Source organism: Muntiacus reevesi, chromosome 16 (genome assembly GCF_963930625.1).
Source record: "Muntiacus reevesi chromosome 16, mMunRee1.1, whole genome shotgun sequence".
NCBI lineage: Eukaryota > Metazoa > Chordata > Mammalia > Artiodactyla > Cervidae > Muntiacus > Muntiacus reevesi.
The window spans coordinates 42623759-42641148 of NC_089264.1; the positions used below are offsets into that span (position 1 = coordinate 42623759).

The 17390-nt window shown below is 37.3% G+C and overlaps 1 protein-coding gene across 9 annotated transcripts in view; it reads left to right on the forward strand.

Moving 5' to 3' along the window:
* The window catches only part of ZCCHC4 (zinc finger CCHC-type containing 4), a 56576-nt gene that overhangs the window by 15281 nt on the left and 23905 nt on the right, over positions 1-17390 (forward strand). For all 9 annotated transcript variants that reach the window (XR_010659401.1, XR_010659404.1, XR_010659403.1 and 6 more), the window contains 3 exons: positions 7639-7914; positions 8340-8420; positions 16277-16349. Coding sequence is in view for 3 of the 9 variants with exons in the window: in XM_065907189.1 (XP_065763261.1) it covers positions 7639-7914; positions 8340-8420; positions 16277-16349 (430 nt within the window). In the remaining 6 variants the exon portion in view is untranslated. The remainder of the gene's footprint in view (positions 1-7638; positions 7915-8339; positions 8421-16276; positions 16350-17390) is intronic.

The window sequence follows — 17390 nt, forward strand, 5'->3', positions numbered from 1 at the left end:
TTTGTGTATGGTGTTAGGAAGTGTCCTAATTTCATTCTTCGATATGTAGCTGTCCAGTTTTCCCAGCGCCGTTTATTGAAGAGGCTCTCTTTGCCTCATTGTATAATCTTGCCTCCTTTGTCAAAAATAAGGTACCCATAGGTGCATGGGTTTATTTCTGGGCTTTATATCTTGTTCCATTTGTCTATATTTCTCTTTTTGAGCCAGTACCATACTGTCTTGATGATTCTAGCTTTGTAATATATTCTGAAGTCAGAAAGATTGATTCGTTCAGCTCCATTCTTCTTTCTCAGGACTGCTTTGGCTCTTTGGGGTCTTTTGTGTTTCCATACGAATTGTGAAATTTTTTGTTCTAGTTCTGTGAAAAATGCCATTGGTAATTTGATAGAGATTGCATTGAATCTGTAGATTGTGTTTGGTAGTATAGTCATTTTGTAATATTAATTCTTCCTACCCAGGACCATGGAATATCTCTCCATCTGTTTATGTCATCTTTGATTTCTTTCATGAGTGTCTTATAATTTTCTGTATACAGTACTTTTGTCTCCTTAGATAAGTTTATTCCTAGATATTTAATTCCTTTTGTTGCAATGGTGAATGGGATTGATTCCTTAATTTCTCTTTCTGATTTTTCATTGTTAGTATATAGAAATGCAAGTGATTTCTGTGTATTGATTGATTTTGTATCCTGCAACTTTGCTAAATTCACTGATTAGCTCTAGTAATTTTCTGATACTTTCTTTAGGGTTTTCTGTGTACAGTATCATGTCATCTGCGAACAGTGAGAGCTTTGCTTCTTCTTTTCCAATCTGGATTCCTTTTTTTTCTCTTCTCTGATTCCTGTAGCTGGGATTTCCAAAGCTATGTTTAGTTGTGGTGAAAATGGACACCCTTGTCTTGTTCCTGATCTCAGGGGGAATGCTTTCATTTTTTCACCATTGAGAAGAATGTTTGCTGTAGGCTTATCATATATGGCCTTTACTATGTTGAGGTAGGTTCCTTCTGTGTGCATATTTTGAAGAGTTTTAATCATAAATGGGTGCTGAATTTTGTCAAAGGCTTTTTCTGCGTCTATTGACATGATCATATGGTTTTTATCTTTCAGTTTGTTAATATGGTATCTCACATTGATTGATTTGCATATATTGACGAGTCCTTGCGTTCCTGGAGTAAACCCAGGTTGATCATGGTGTATGAGCTTTTTGATGTGTTGCTGAATTCTGTTTGCTAAAATTTTGTTAAGGATTTTTGCATCTGTGTTCATCAGTGGTATTGGTCTTTAGTTTTCTTTTTTTGTGTTGTCTTTGTCTGGGTTTAGTATCAGGGTGGTGGTGTCCTCGTAGAATGAGTTTGGAAGTGTTCCTTCCACTGCACTTTTTTGAAAGAGTTTTAAAAGGATAGGCATTAGTTCTTCTCTAAATGTTTGATAGAGTTCTCCTGTGAAGCCATCTGGTCCTGGACTTTTGTTTTTTGTGAGATTTTTGATCACAGCTTCAATTTCGGTGCTTGTAATTGGGTTGTTCATAATTTCTATTTCTTCCTGGTTTAGTCTTGGAAGATTGAACTTTTCTAAGAATCTGTCCATTTCTTCCAAGTTATCCATTTTATTGCCCTATAGTTGCTCATAATAGTCTCATAATCCTTTGTATTTCTGCATTATCTGTTGTAACCTCTCCTTTTTATTTCTAATTTTGTTGATTGATTCTTCTCTCTCTTTTTCTTGATGAGTCTGTCTAAAGGCTTGTCAGTTTTGTTTATCTTATCAGGAACCAGCTTTTAGCTTTATTAATCTTTACTATTGTTTCTTTCATTTCTTTTTCATTTATTTCTGCTCAGATCTTTATGATTTCTTTCCTTCTACTAATTTTGGGGGTTTTTTTGGTTCGTCTTTTTCTGTTCATTTTAAGTGTAAAGTTAGGTTGTCTATTTGATGTTTTTCTTGCTTTTTTGAGGTAGGATTGTATCGCTATAAACTTCCCTCTTAGAACTGCCTTTGCTGCATCCCATAGGTTTTGAATTGTCCTGTTTTCATTGTCATTTGTTTCTAGATATTTTTCGATTTTCCTTTTGATTTCTTCAGTAATCTATTGGTTATTTAGAAACATGTTGTTTAACTCCATGTGTTGTGTTTCTTACAGTTTTTTTTCTTGTATTTGTACCACTCATAGTGTTGTGGTTGGAGAAGATGCTTGATACGATTTTAATTTTCTTAAATTTCCTGAGGTTTGATTTGTAACTTAAGATGGGTCTATCCTGGAGAATGTTCTGTGTGCACTTGAGAAGAAGCTGTATTCTTCTGCATTTGGATGGAATGTCCTGAAGATAACAATGAGATCCATCGCATCTAATGTATCATTTAAGACTTGTGTTCCCTTATTAATTTTCTGTTTTGATGATCTGTCCACTGGTGTGAGTGGGGTGTTAAAGTCTCCTACTATTATTGTGTTACTGTTAGTTTTTTCTTTTATGTCTGTTAGTATTTGTCTTATGTATTGAAGTGCTCCTATTTTGGGTGCATAGATATTTACAATTTTTATGTCTTCCTCTTGGATTGATCCCTTAATCATTATATAGTGTCCTTCCTTATCTCTTGTAATCTTCTTTATTTTAAGGTCTGTTTTGTCTGATATGAGAATTGCTACTCCAGCTTTCTTTTGCTTCCCATTTGTGTGAAATATATTTTTCCATCCTCTCACTTTCAGTCTGTATGTCTTTAGGTCTGAAGTGGATTTCCTGTAGATAAAATATAGGTGGGTCTTGTTTTGTATCCATTTAGCTGGTCTGTGTCTTTTGGTTGGAGCATTTAATCCATTTACGCTTAAAGTAATTATTGATATATATGTTCCTGTTGCCATTTTTTTAATCGCTTGGGGTTGATTTTATAGATCTTTTTTCTTCTCTTGTATTTCCTGACTATATAAGTCCCCTTAACATTTGTTGTAAAGCTGGTTTGGTGGTACTGAATTCTCAACTTTTGCTTGTCTGAAAAGCTTTTTGTTTCTCCATCAATTTTGAATGAGATCCTTGCTGGGTACAGTAATCTTGGTTGTAGATTTTTCCCTTTCAGTACTTTAAATATATCCTGCCATTCCCTTCTGGCCTGCAGAGTTTCTACTGAAATCAGCTGTTAAGCATATGGGGTGTCCCTTATATGTTACTTGTTGCTTCTCCCTTGCTGCTTTTAATATTCTTTCTTTGAACTGTGGACAGAGGTTCATGACATTGTACATGAGACACTGGATCAAGACCATCCCCAAGAAAAAGAAATGCAAAAAAGCAAAATGTCGGTCTGAGGAGGCCTTACAAATAGCTGTGAAAAGAAGAGAAGCCAAAAGCAAAGGAGAAGAGGAAAGATATACCCATTTGAATGCAGAGTTCCAAAGGATAGCAAGGAGAGATAAGAAAGTCTTCCTCAGAGATCAGTGCAAAGAAACAGAGGGAAACAACAGAATGGGAAAGACTAGAGATCTCTTCAAGAAAATTAGAGACACCAAGGGAACATTTCATGCAAAGATGGGCTCAGTAAAGGACAGAAATGGTATGGACCTAACAGAAGTAGAAGATATTAAGAAGAGGTGGCAGGAATACACAGAAGAACTGTACAAAAAAGATCTTCAGGACCCAGTTAATCGCAATGGTGTGATCACTCACCTAGAGTCAGACATCCTGGAATGTGAAGTCAAGTGGGCCTTAGGAAGCATCACTATGAACAAAGCTAGTGGAGGAGATGGAATCCCAGTTGAGCTATTTCAAATCCTAAAAGATGATGCTGTGAAAATGCTGCACTCAATATGTCAGCAAATTTGGAAAACTCAGCAGTGGCTACAGGACTGGAAAAGGTCAGTTTTCCTTCCAGTCCCAAAGGAAGGCAATGCCAAAGAATGCTCAAAATACCATACAGTTGCACTCATCTCACACACTAGCAAAGTAATGCTCTAAATTCTCCAAGCCAGGCTTCAGCAATACATGAACCGTGAACTTCCAGGTGTTCAAGCTGGTTTTAGATAAGGGCAGAGGACCAGAGATCAAATTGCCAACATCTGCTGGATCATCAGAAAAGCAAGAGAGTTCCAGAAAAACATCTATTTCTGCTTTATTGACTATGCCAAAGCCTTCGACTGTGTGGATCACAATAAACTGTGGAAAATTCTGAAAGAGATGGGAATATCATACCACCTGACCTGCCTCTTGAGAAACCTATATGCAGGTCAGGAAGCAACAGTTAGAACTGGACATGGAACAACAGACTGGTTCCAAATTGGGAAGGAGTACGTCAAGGCTGTATATTGTCACCCTGCTTATATGCAGAGTACATCATGAGAAACACTGGACTGGAAGAAGCACAATCTGGAATCAGGATTGCCGGGAGAATTATCAATAACCTCACGTATGCAGATAACACCAGCGTTACGTCAGAAGGTAAAGAAGAGCTAAAGAGCCTGTTGATGAAAGTGAAAGAGGAGAGTGAAAAAGTTGGCTTAAAGCTCAACATTCAGAAAACTAAGATCATGGCATCTGGTCCCATCACTTCATGGCAAATAGATGGGGAAACAGTGGCTGACTTTATTTTTTGGGCGCCAAAATCACTGCAGATGGTGATTGCAGCCATGAGATTAAAAGACGCTTACTTCTTTGAAGGAAAGTTATGACCAACCTAAACGGCATAGTAAAAGGCAGAGACATTACTTTGTCAACAAAAGTCCATCTAGTCAAGAGTATGGTTTTTCCAGTAGTCATGTATGGATGTGAGTGTTTGACTGTGAAGAAAGCTGAACTCCAGAGAGTTGATGCTTTTGAACTGTGGTATTGGAGAAGACTCTGAAGAGTTCCTTGGACTGCAAGGAGATCCAACCAGTCCATCCTAAAGGAGATCAGTCCTAGGCGTTCATTAGAAGGACTGATGTTGAAGCTGAAACTTCAATATTTTGGCCACCTAATGTGAAGTTCTTACTCATTTGAAAAGATCCTGATGCTGGGAAAGGTTGAGGGCAGAAGGAGAAGACAATGACAGAGGATGCGATGGTTGAATGGCATCACCGATTCAATGGACATGAGTTTGGGTAGGCTCTCGTAGTTGGTCATGGACAGGGAGGCCTGGTGTGTTGCAATTCATGGGATCGCAAAGAGTCGTACAGGACTGAGTGACTGAACTGAACTGAACTGAACTGAACTTTGTGTTTAGTCTTTGTTAGTTTGAACAGTATGGGTCTCGGCATATTTGTCCTTGGGTTTATCCTGTATGGGACTCTTTGTGCCTCTTGGAGTGATTATTTCCTTTTCCATGCTGGGGAAATTTTCAGCTATCATCTCTTTAAAATTTTCTCATAGCTTTTCTTTTTCTCTGCTTCTGGGACCTCTATAATTCGAATGTTCAGTTCAGTTCAGTTCAGTCGCTCAGTCATGTCCGACTCTTTGCCACCCCATGAATCGCAGTACCGAGGCCTCCATCACCAACTCCCGGAGTTTACTCAGACTAATGTCCATCGAGTTGGTGATGCCACCCAGCCATCTCTATTAGCTTACTCCTTGGAAGGAAAGTTATGACCAACCTAGATAGCATATTAAAAAGCAGAGACATTACTTTGCCAACAAAGGTCCATCTAGTCAAGGCTATGGTTTTTCCAGTGGTCATGTATGGATGTGAGAGTTGGACTGTGAAGAAAGCTGAGCGCTGAAGAATTGATGCTTTTAAACTGTGGTGTTGGAGAAGACTCTTGAATTCGAATGTTAGTGTGTTTGATATTGTCCCAGAGGTCCATGACACTCTCCTCAATTCTTTTCATTCTTTTTACTGTATTCTGCTCTTCAGAAGTTGTTTCCACCATTTTCTCTTCCAGCTCACTGATTTGTTCTTCTGTTTCAGATATTCTGCTATTGATTCCTTGTAGAGTATTTTTAATTTCAGTAATTGTATTATTTGTTTATGTATGTTTATTCTTTAATTCTTCTAGGTCTTCTTTAATTGATTCTTGAATTTTCTCCAATTTGTTTTCAAGATTTTTGATCATCTTTACTATCATTATTCTGAATTCTTTTTCAGGTAGTTTGCCTATTTTCTGTTCGTTTGGACTTCTGTGTTTCTAGTTTGTTCCTTCATTTGTGTGGTATTTCTCTGCCTTTTCATTATTTTTTTTCTTTTTAACTTATTGTGTTTGAGGTGTCCTTTTCCCAGGCTTTAAGTTTGAATTCTTTTTTCCTTTTGGTTTCTGCCCTCCTAAGGTTGATCCAGCGGTTTGTGTAAGCTTTGAATAGGGTGAGGTTTGTGCTGAGTTTCTGTTTGTTTGTATGTTTTTCCTCTGATTGGCAAGGCTGAGTGAGGTGGTAATCCTGTCTGCTGATGATTGGGTTTGTATTTTGGGGTTTTTTTGTTGCTTAGATGAGGCCTCCTGCACAGGGTGCTACTGGTGGTTGGATGATGCCTTGTATTCAAGTGGCTTCTTCTGTGTGAGTTCTCACTATTTGATACTCCCTCGGGTTAGTTCTCTGGTAGTTGTAGTCTAGGGTCTTGGAGTCAGTGCTCCCACTCCAAAGGCTCAGGGCTTGATCTCATGAAATGGACTGTTGTCCACCATAAAATGCCCGTGGTACTGCACACTGTTCCTATTCTCCAGGTTCCGGTAACTCATTGTCAGAAGGTTGCTGGCACAGCGTCAAAACCAAACTGCTCTGCTCAACTTTGAGTGCTCGAGAGATGAAGGATTCCTCTGAGTCCTCCAGCGTGCTGGCTTGATGAGTTACTGGTCCCTGTAACTCCAGCTCCAAAACCCTGTGGAGCAGCAGAAAAGCCCCCCAAGAAGGGCACTTCTGCATACCAGCCCATGGACCCCCAGAGATGGGCAGGAAAGAATGTTCTGCTGTTTTGCACGTGATCTTCTCAGAACTGCCTCCATCAGTACTGCTAAGAATAGAGGAACTTTGTGGGAACATTTTTTCTTTTAAGAGGTAGTTTTTCTTGCTAAGTATGCCATAAGAAATTGAAGAATGATCTTAATTTCTCATTTTAAAATGACTGTCTTACTGAGCCAGACTGTTTAACACTTCCAAGTTAGAATACATGGATTTGTCAATAAATTTAAAGGTGATAGTAGTCTCCATTACTACTAAGTTGTTTGAGTAATATATTATATTCACATTTTAAATGAATATTGATCTTCATCCAGTGGCTAAATTGGAGCATCTCAATTCTTACGGAATCGCTGATCCTTTTCTACTTTTAGGTGTGCAGCCAGACATAAATTCTAGCCAACATTCCATAGAGTTTTTTGTACCTTTACTTCTTCATACAGCACTCTTTGGGCTTCGCAGGTGATGCTAGTGGTTAAGGAAGCAGTCTGCTAATGCAGGAGACATAAGTGACACAGGTTTGATCCCTGGGTTGGGAAGATCCTCTGGAGGATGGCTCAGCAACCCACTCTAGTATTCTTGCCTGGAGAATCCCATGGACAGAGGAGTCTGGTGGGCTGCAGTCCATAGCGCTGCAAAGAGTTGGACATGACTGAAGTGACTTAGCATGCATGCATGCACTCATAACACTCTTTAAGATGTAATACTTTTTGCATATTAAAACTGGCAAAAATCAAATGCCTTTAAGGTAATCAACTTAGAATGTATTGCTTTCTGTTTTGTTGTGTCTTGAAGGTACTTGAAGTTTATTGAGTTGCCCTTGTCTCAGAGAAAGTTTTGTCAGAGCTGTCAGCAGTTGCTGTTGCCGGATGATGAGGAGAAGCATCGTGAACATCAGGTAGTGGGTGATGTTTCTATCACCCAGTTAAAAAGGCCCAGTAAACTCCTTTATCCACTGGAAAACAAGAAGACAAATGCCCAGTATTTGTTTGCTGACCGGAGCTGTCTGTTCTTGGTAGACCTGCTCTCGAACCTTGGATTCAGAAGAGTACTGTGTGTTGGGACCCCAAGGTATGTGATAACAGTGTTTTAAAGGCTTCTCCCATCACCACTGTCTAAACTGTAAGAAAATGTAGTGAGTAGTTATTTACTGTATAGAGGGTACAACATGCAACCCCAAGTATACAGTATAGTCCTTCTCTGAAGGAGTTTGTAATCTTTATTCCATTCAAGAGAAATCTTTGTAGATTTCTGATGTATGATAGGAGATTCTGGCTTGATTCTTCAGTTATTTATTATTAATTCTAGAGTTTTCTGTTTTAGTATTTAAACATACTTCAAAATTGAAACTTTGCTTATACCTACCAAATTTTCTTCCGTGTTTCATTGAAATGTTAGAAATATCAGGAGACCATTGATGGGTTTTTTGTTTGTTTGCTTGTTACATGTGACATTAGTTGTTTCTTACTAAATTTTGCTTTCACTAATTGCTTTAGGTTACATGAGCTGATCAGGTTGAAAGAATCAGGTGACAAGAAGTCTAACATTAGAAGTCTTTTATTGGATATTGATTTTCGGTAGGTTTACAAAGTATAATATTTATTCTCCTTCATTGTGATCTGTTTCTTTTTAATGTTTACCTTTTACTAATCCTGTTATAATCATTTACTTAATATAGAAGTAGTAATTGTTTATATGGTATTTCTTCAGTTAGATAAACTCAACATGTAAAAGTGAAAGTCGCTCAGTGGTGGCTGACTCTTTGCAACCCCATGGACTATACAGTCTATGGAATTCTCCAGGCCAGAATACTGGAGTGGGTAGCCTCTCCCTTCTCCAGGGGATCTTCCCAACCCAGGGATTGAACCCGTTTCCCACATTACAGGTGGATTCTCTACCAGCTGACAGGGAGGCAGTAGACTTTTTGCTAGTACGCTTCCTGAATTTTTTCTGTGAATGTACCTAGTTGTCTTTGGCTTATAATTTAGACATACATTTCTATTGAGTGAAATTTCTTCTTATATACTTTTCAAGGGTAATTCTGAATTTCCTCTAGGATTTTGTTTTATCATAGTGTCTTAAATGTGATAAGATGTGTATTTTAATGTTTTTAATAAAGGATGTACATACTGTCTTTCACTGGATGAAGCCTGAAGTGAAGGGCGTGCTAACTAGGAAATAGGTCCCGAGGCAGAGGCTAATTAATAAGCAAACAGATAAGCTTTGTGGGAGAGAATCAGAGTTAAGCAGCACCTGGTATGTTGGAACAAACAGATGAGACAGTGGACCACGTCTTGACTCTTCCCTCTGGGGGCAACTGAGAAGATTTTTGATTCACAGCACAGGATGGCAAATGTGTCCATCCACAGGCTCTGATCTGTAAACTTGTAGTACTCTTCCTAGTTTCTGTAATTGTTTGAATTCCAGGAGTTCATGGTAAGTCTGTGAGATACCATGTCCTCAGTATATTTTTCTTATTCTTGAGTGTATTGAAGGAATCAGTCTTTGAGGTTTTTTTTTTTTGTTTAATCTGATAGAACCTATTTGGCCAATATTTCCGTAGTTGTATTCTCTCCAGTATTACTCAGATTCTCTGTGAAATTACATATGCTTTTTCTCCCTAAAAACAAGGCAGACAGAATTTTAAAGTATAGAAGTCACAATAAAAAGTACAGCTTTCATCATTTATTTTTCTTTAGATTTCCAAGTCAGCTTTGGGTTATCTACTGTAAGCGTGTATGTGTCTCAGAAATAACCCACATTTTCTACAACTCTCATTCCTTATTAACAAGACAGGCACACATTTTACAAACACCTGTTTGATTTTAGTAATCTTTGGGAAAATGGAATTCCATGAGTGATAATACAGACTTCTTCTTAAAGCTAAACTCAATTTCTCTTTTAAAATTGAGATATAACTCATTTAAAATAGACCATTTTAAAGTGTGTACTTCAGCAGTTTTTGGTATATTCACTGTTTTGCATCTGCAATCTATCACCCATAACTCCAGAACATTTTTAATCACACTAAAGAGAAACTCCTTACTTCTGATAAGCTCCCTACTTCTCCTGATAAGCGTCAGTCTTCTTTCTTTCATCCAGGTTTGTCTCTTCTGGATATTTCATATAAATGGAATCATACAATATATGACCTTTGTGTCTGACCTCTTTCACTTAGCATAATGTTGTCAAGATTCCTCCATGTCGTAGCATATAAGTGTACTTCCTTTTATGACTGTATACTATTCCATCGAGTGAATATATCAATTTCTTTTTTAACTACCTTGTTTATTTCCTAAAGTATTATTAAATTATTATAAAAGTATTATTTTAAAGGTAGAAATTTAAGTTCTTATAACATGAAATATTAACTATAACATATTTAGTAAATGCTTGTCACATGTCAAACCCTATTCTAAATTCTTTGGTCCCCACAACAGCCCTCTAGGATAGATGCTATTAACATTCTCCTTTCCTCAGAATAGAAAACTGAGGTACAAAGAAATTAAGTATCTTGACCAAAGTCACAGTTATAACTGTCCTATGGTAATTCTATGTTTAAATTCTTGAAGGACTCCCAAACTGTTTTCCAAGGTGACTGCACTGTTTTTTTCTTTCCCAACAGCAATATATGAGAGTTCCAATTTCTTCGCATGCTCATGAACACTTGTTATTGTCTGTCTTTTTGAAATAGTGGCTCATTGTGGTAATGATGTTGAGTACCTTTTTATGAATTTATGGCCAATTGTTTATCTTTTTGGAGAAATGTCTATTCAGTCATTTGCTCAATTTTTAAAATTGATTATTTGTCTTATTGTTGAATTGAAAGAGTACTTAATGTATTCTGGGTACTAGACTCCTATCAGATATATAATTCGTAAATATTTTCTCTCATTCTGTGGGTTGTCTTTTCACTTTTATTAGTCAAAAGTTATTCTCTTTTCTTTGGTTGCTTGTGTTTTAGGTGTCATACCAAGAAACTGTTACCTAGTCTAAAAGCATGAATATTTACACTTGTTTTCTTCTAAGAGTTTTTAATTTTTAGTTCTTACATTTAGTTAATTTTGAGTTAATTTTTTAGCATGATGTGAGGTAGGGGTCCAGTTTCATTCTTTACCTGTGGATATCCAGTTGCCTTTGCACCATTTGTTTGAATGATTATTCTTTTCCCGTTGAATGCGCTTGGAACCTTATTGAAAACCACGTGACTGTATATCTGTGCATTTATCTGTAGACCTTAAATTCTATTCCATTTATCTGTGTCTGTCCTTACGCCAGGCCCGTGCAGTCTTAATTGTTGTTTTGTAGTGAGTTTTGAAGTTGGAGAGTGTGCATCTTTCAACTTAATTCTTTTCCGAGATTATTTTGGCTATTGTGAGTTTATTGCATTTCTGTATGAGTTTTATAATTACCTACTCAGTTTTTGTAAAAAGCTTGCTGAGCTTTTTATAGGAGTCACAGTGAATTTGTAGATCAATTTGAGGGGTTGTTGTTTAGTTACTAAGTCGTATCCAACTTGTTTGTGACCCCGTGCACTATAGTCCACTGGGCTTCTCTGTCCACGGGATTTCCCAGGCAAGAACACTGGAGTGGGTTGCTGTGTCTTTCTCCGGGGGATCTTCCTGACCCAGAGGTCGAACCCACATCTTTCCATCTTAAGTGTTCTGTTTCATGAATGTGAGCTATCTTTCCATGTATTTAGCTCTTCTTTAATTTCTTTAAACAATATTTTGTAGTTTTCAGTGTGCAGGACTTGAACTTCATCTGTTAAATTTATTCCGAAACACTTCATTCTTTCTGTTGTTTTTATAAATTAAATTTTTAAAAAAATTTATTTTGTGTTGTTCATTGCTCATGCCCTGATTTACTTGTTTTTTTTTAATTGCAATAAAACATACATAGTATAACATTTACCATGTTAGCCAGTTTTTTAAGTATACAGTTCAGTAGTGTGAAGTAAGTGAAGTATATTCACATCAGTGTGCACTGTCCTCCAAAACACTTTTTTGCATCTTATCTGATTTAGTGTTATTTTTTTTTAAGTTAATCATTGTAACATTAATTTTTAAAACATTGCTTAAAAAGAAATTCTAAGTCTTATTACTGGTTTACTTTTAACTTGAAAGATTTATATTGTGCTTTAACTCTTTTGCCTTAAATGCCATACCTTGCAGTTTCACCTTTCTTGAGCCTATAGTTAAATCCCCTGGTCTGAGTAGGGAGTAGGTGATGTAGATAAAGTTTTATAACCTATGGAACACACAGGTGCTTTTTTCTTTCTGTGTCTGCAAACCTCTGTGTGTGTTGCAAACAAAAGCTGAAGGTATTGAACTATGGTCTCCTGGCTTAGCTTCTTTGATAGCTACTCTATTTTTGAGTCAGTTCTGTAAAAGGTCAACATTGAGTGCTAAGAGAGAGCTGGTTTAATTGAAATACGTTACTAGTCAGAATGAACTCTGCCTGTTGCCTGTATTTACATTATGATGGAGTGTGGGGTTGGTGCACATTTTTCACAGAGACCACAATTAAATCAGGGAAGCATTCCTGTGTGGTATAGTGCGGCAGTAGATAGTTTCTTTGGCACTTTGAATTTGGCTTGTTGTTGCCCTACAGAGGGTCTGTGCAGAGCTGCAGAGAGCTACCTCAGCTCTAGGGCTCTGTGTATATGTGCTGTAAATGCTCTTTCCTTTCGTCCCTTCCTTCCTTTCATTTTTGCCTGCACTGGGTCTCTGGGTATGGACTTCCTCTAGTTGCAGCAAATGGGCATCCTATGCAATAGCTTTTCTTGTAGCAGAGCGCAGGCTCTAGAGTGCAGGCTGAGGTGTTGTGGCTCGCAGTCTTAGTTGCCTTGTAGCATGTCGGATCTTCCTGGACCATGGACAGAATCCATGTCCCCTGCATTGGCAGGTGAATTCTTAACCACTGGGCCACCAGGCAAGTCCAAAATGTCCATTTCTGAGCATCTAAGATATGAACTTCTTAAAGAGATGGAATACCAGATCACCTTACCTGTCTCTTGAGAAATCTCTACGCGGGTCAGGAAGCAAGCGTTAGAACCGGGCATAGAACAATGGACTGGTTCAGAATTGGGAAAGGCGTATGTCAAGGCTGTATACTGTCACCGTGGTTATGTAACTTATATGCAGAATACATCATGCAAAATGCCAGACTGGATGAATCTCAAGCTAGAGTCAAGATTGCCAGGAGAAATATCAACAACCTTAGATGTGCAGTTGATACCACTCTATAATGGCAGAAAGCAAAGGGGAACTAAAGAGCCCCTTGATGAAGGTGAAAGTGGAGAGTGAAAAAGCTGGCTTAAAACTCGGCATTCAAAAAAAGAAGATCATGACATTCAGTCCCATCACTTCACAGCAAATAGATGGGGGAAAAATGGAGACAGTGACAGATTTTATTTTCTTGGCCTCCCAAATCACTACAAACAGTGACTACATGAAATTAAAAGATACTTTCTTCTTGGAAGAAAAGCTATGACAAACCTAGACAGCGTTTTAAAAAGCAGAGACATCAGTTTGCTGACAATGGTCCATATAATCAAAGCTATGGTTTTTCCAGTAGTCATGTATGTATGAAAGTTCGACCATAAAAAAGGCTGAGTGCCTCAGAACTGATTCTTTTGAATTGTAGTGCTGGAGAAGACTCTTGAGGGTCCCTTGGAGAGCAAGGAGATTGAACCAGTCAATCCTGAATATTCATTGGAAGGACTGATGCTGAAGCTGAAGCTTCAGTACTTTGGCCACCAGATGCAAAGAGCTGACTCACTGGAAAAGACCATGATGCTGGGAAAGACTGAGGGCAGGAGAAGAAAGGGCTGACAGTGGAGGAAATGGTTGGATTACATCACTGACTTGATGGACAGGAGTTTGAGCAAAGTCCAGGAGATAGTGAAGGACAGTGAAGCCCGGTATGCTGGAATCCATGGAGTCGCAAAGAATCAGATGCAACTTAGCAAGTGAGCAACAAAGAAAAAGAAAATATGAAGTTAACATTTGCTAAGATGGATTTCTGTATGCTCCAATTTTAGCATGAAAGATGTGAAATTCTGTTTGGCAAACTACATCCAAATAAAGTTATATCAAAAAGCTGAATTTCTTAGGTTCATTTCGTGAACTAATTTTATTCAGCTCTTGATTACATTTCCTGTGTGTAGAACATGTTTCATACTTGGTAACTGGCTCTCATTTAAAGAGAATGAATGGCCAAATTAAATGGATGTCCTTTTGAGCAGTTTTCAAGTATATGCGTTTCTGATTGGTTTTGTTTGCCTTATTCAGTGGAGAGAATAAGTCTTTGTGGCCAATTTCATTTTAAGAGGGTAATGTTGAGTGAATTTTTGTAATTTAAAATATGAATAATTATGCTCTCTTATTTGTGTTTGATGGAAGCTTAGAGCTGAAACCTTGGCTTTTTTCTCTCTCTGGCTCTGCCCACTGCTGCTGAGAACATTTTGGACAAGTGTGCTGTGCTGAATTTTTGTAAATAACATTTTCTTTTTTAATTAAAAAAAAATACCTATTGCATAATGAAGCAATGAAAAAAGTGGAGGGCGATAGAAATACATTTAAAAAGGGATTGTATTTTTCCCTTGCTCACACAAAGCAGTGCAAGGGAGAACACCTCAGTGATGGTTGATCTACAACTGTACTCATCTTAATATATATGTAAATTAAATAATTAATATGGATATATTATCGGCTATTTGGGATTTAGTTAAAAGAGGACGACATTTGTTAAATAATGGTAACTGACGTTGTGCCACAGTTTCTTGAGTGTTCCTTAGGTTACAGTGTATAGTTTACATATTTTCAGTTATTTAAGCCTTCTGTTTATTTCTTCAGTTTAAATTTATGTCAGCAGATGTACTAACAGTATCTTAAATGATATTAAGGGATATTGTATTGAGAATGGTGAACAGATGTTCTTCTGTCCCACAGAATAAGAGGAAATGGGTTTAGATTACAGGAGGAGAAATTTTGGTGGGACAAACCTAATTCCTTAATATTAGAGACATTGAGACATAAATCTTTATAGCCGGTATTTATTAAAATAGTGATACCTGAAATCTCAGTATGTGCTTTATAGCTGGCATTGTATTAAGCACTTTACATAATTATCTTATGTATTCTCACCTAGCCCTATAGGGTAGAAATCATTTTCCCATTTGGCAGATGAAGAAACTGGGGCTCAGATAGGTACAATAACTTACTAAAGTTATACAGCTAGTAACTGAGAGACTGAAGAGCTTGAAACCTTGTCCCCTAACTGTGGAGCTGTACTCTTAGTTAACAGAAAGAGGATAAACTAGGCTTGTCCATTGTATTAAATACTCAACATGGTTGGTGATCGTGCAGATGGTATTAAATAACTGTGAGCAGAAGCAAAGAAGTGCCACGGTCATGATTTGGTTAAAGAAGTTGTATAAGTGAGTATGTGTCCATGATTTTTTTCAGTCTTTCCGCTAGCTTATGTGTTCTGTAGAAGGATGGCGTGGTCCTGTGTGAATTGTTTTTGACAAACTATGCAAGTTCAGAATCCTATTGAGATGAAAGAGGTTTCTATATTACACAAAGAAAACCCTCAGAAGTCAGCAAGAAAGACATTAAGACCCATGGACATAGATAGGGAAAACAGAGATAGGCAGTACAAATAAAATTAAGGAAGAAAGAAGTTTCAGTTTTGTAAGAAATCAAGTAAATGCAAGTTTAAGCCATAAATGTGGTATGAATTTTGCCTAGTAAATTAGCAGGAATTATAATGTGTTAATACCCAAAGCTGGTGTTCCCATTCATTAGTGATTGCATTTTAAAGTAGTATGTTAGGAGAATAAAATGATTCAATCAGTAAATAAATATCCTGTTTCCTGGCACTAATTCAGTAAATATGAAATGCACATAAATTCTTTTTCTTATGTATTAAGAAGCATATTTTATTAAGCTAATTTGCAATAGACAAGAAAAACTCTGTATTAAATATCTTTTTTGTTAGCCACAGAAGAAAATAACAGCTGTTGAGCAGAAATGTTGATTCAGTATTTTCCTTAAAATTAATAACTATGAGAGATATTTTAACTGCCAACCCGACTCAAGCTTAAAATGCATAATAATCTATCAGGAGCATAATTATTTATTTATAATCTTCTGGTCCATAGGTATATGTGTGTTTTTTGTATATGAGTTTTCTGTAGTTTTCCCACTGACTTATTAAACTTGGGACCATAATCTAAATTTGTTATTCATTCACTATTGTTAGCTTCTTGAAGTTTGGGGAAAGTATTCTTTATTTCAGAAACCTGAAGGATGATGAAATTGATTTTATTTAAGGTGTGATTTCATAATCTTAAAATTTAGTTTACATTTATTTACTATATAAGCTGTGACCAGACAAGTAACTGCAGTAATAAATTATTTTACAGGTATTCGCAGTTTTATATGGAAGATAGTTTTTGCCATTATAATATGTTTAACCATCACTTCTTTGATGGAAAGGTAAGAGTTATGACCATTATCTCTTTCTCCTTTTCTTGTATTTCCTTCATTATTTTTCTACAGTCCCTCAAGAGCAAATGGTGGCTGTTCCTCCATTGATTGATGTTTACTTTTGTTTGTTCACTGAGTGTTATTGAGCATCTAGGGGTGATCATGTTATTCACCTTTCATGCTTTTCACTGTTTCTTGGGTAAAGACCTACTTTCTCAGCAAGACCCATGTAGCTTTGTGTGATTTGACCCTGCCGCCCTCCAGCCTGTCTTCTCTCCGTTCCTGCTTTGCTGTTTGTATCCAGGACATATGACATTCGTCTCAGGCTGGCCTTTCCATCACAGGGGCTTTTGCCATGCTGTTCCCTCCTTCTTCTGCTCCCTCTTTGCCCTGTTAATTTCACCTCATCCTTCAGAACCCTGTTCCAAGTTCCTTTCTCCAACTTTCCCTACCCTCAGACAAGGTCAGGTTTTCCTTTGTAGATTTATGATACTGTAATTAAATAATTATGTGGTTAGTTGTTTGATGTCTTCCTCTCTGATAAATTTCATGTCCCAGTTAAGGGGATTTATGGTTTTATTAAACTAATCCTTAAAAAATAGACAGTGTCAAGAGTTAACCCCAATCTATGAACTCTAGGTGATAATGATGTGTCAGTTTAGGTTCATCACTTTTAACAGATGTCCCAGTCTGGTGGGGGATATTGGTAATGGGGGAGGGGTAGGAACAGGGGGTATGTAGGATATCTTTGAACCTTCCTCTCAGTTTCGCTGTAAACTTAAAACTGCTCTTAAAAATTAGCCTTAAAAAAAGGAGAGTGGCTTAAAAAACCTTCTTTCAGTATGATGTTAATAATGTCCTTGTGAATAAACAACATAGCAAGAACTGATATTTCTACTCTTGTTTTGAACCCTTTGTTAGTCCCGTTACAAAATAAAATCTGTAACCAGCCAAGTAATCATACCTGACAGGAGGCTGGCCAAAAATATTTGAAATTATCAAGACTACCTGCAGCGTATCCACACATGTGCTCTGCTCTGCGTAGTTGCT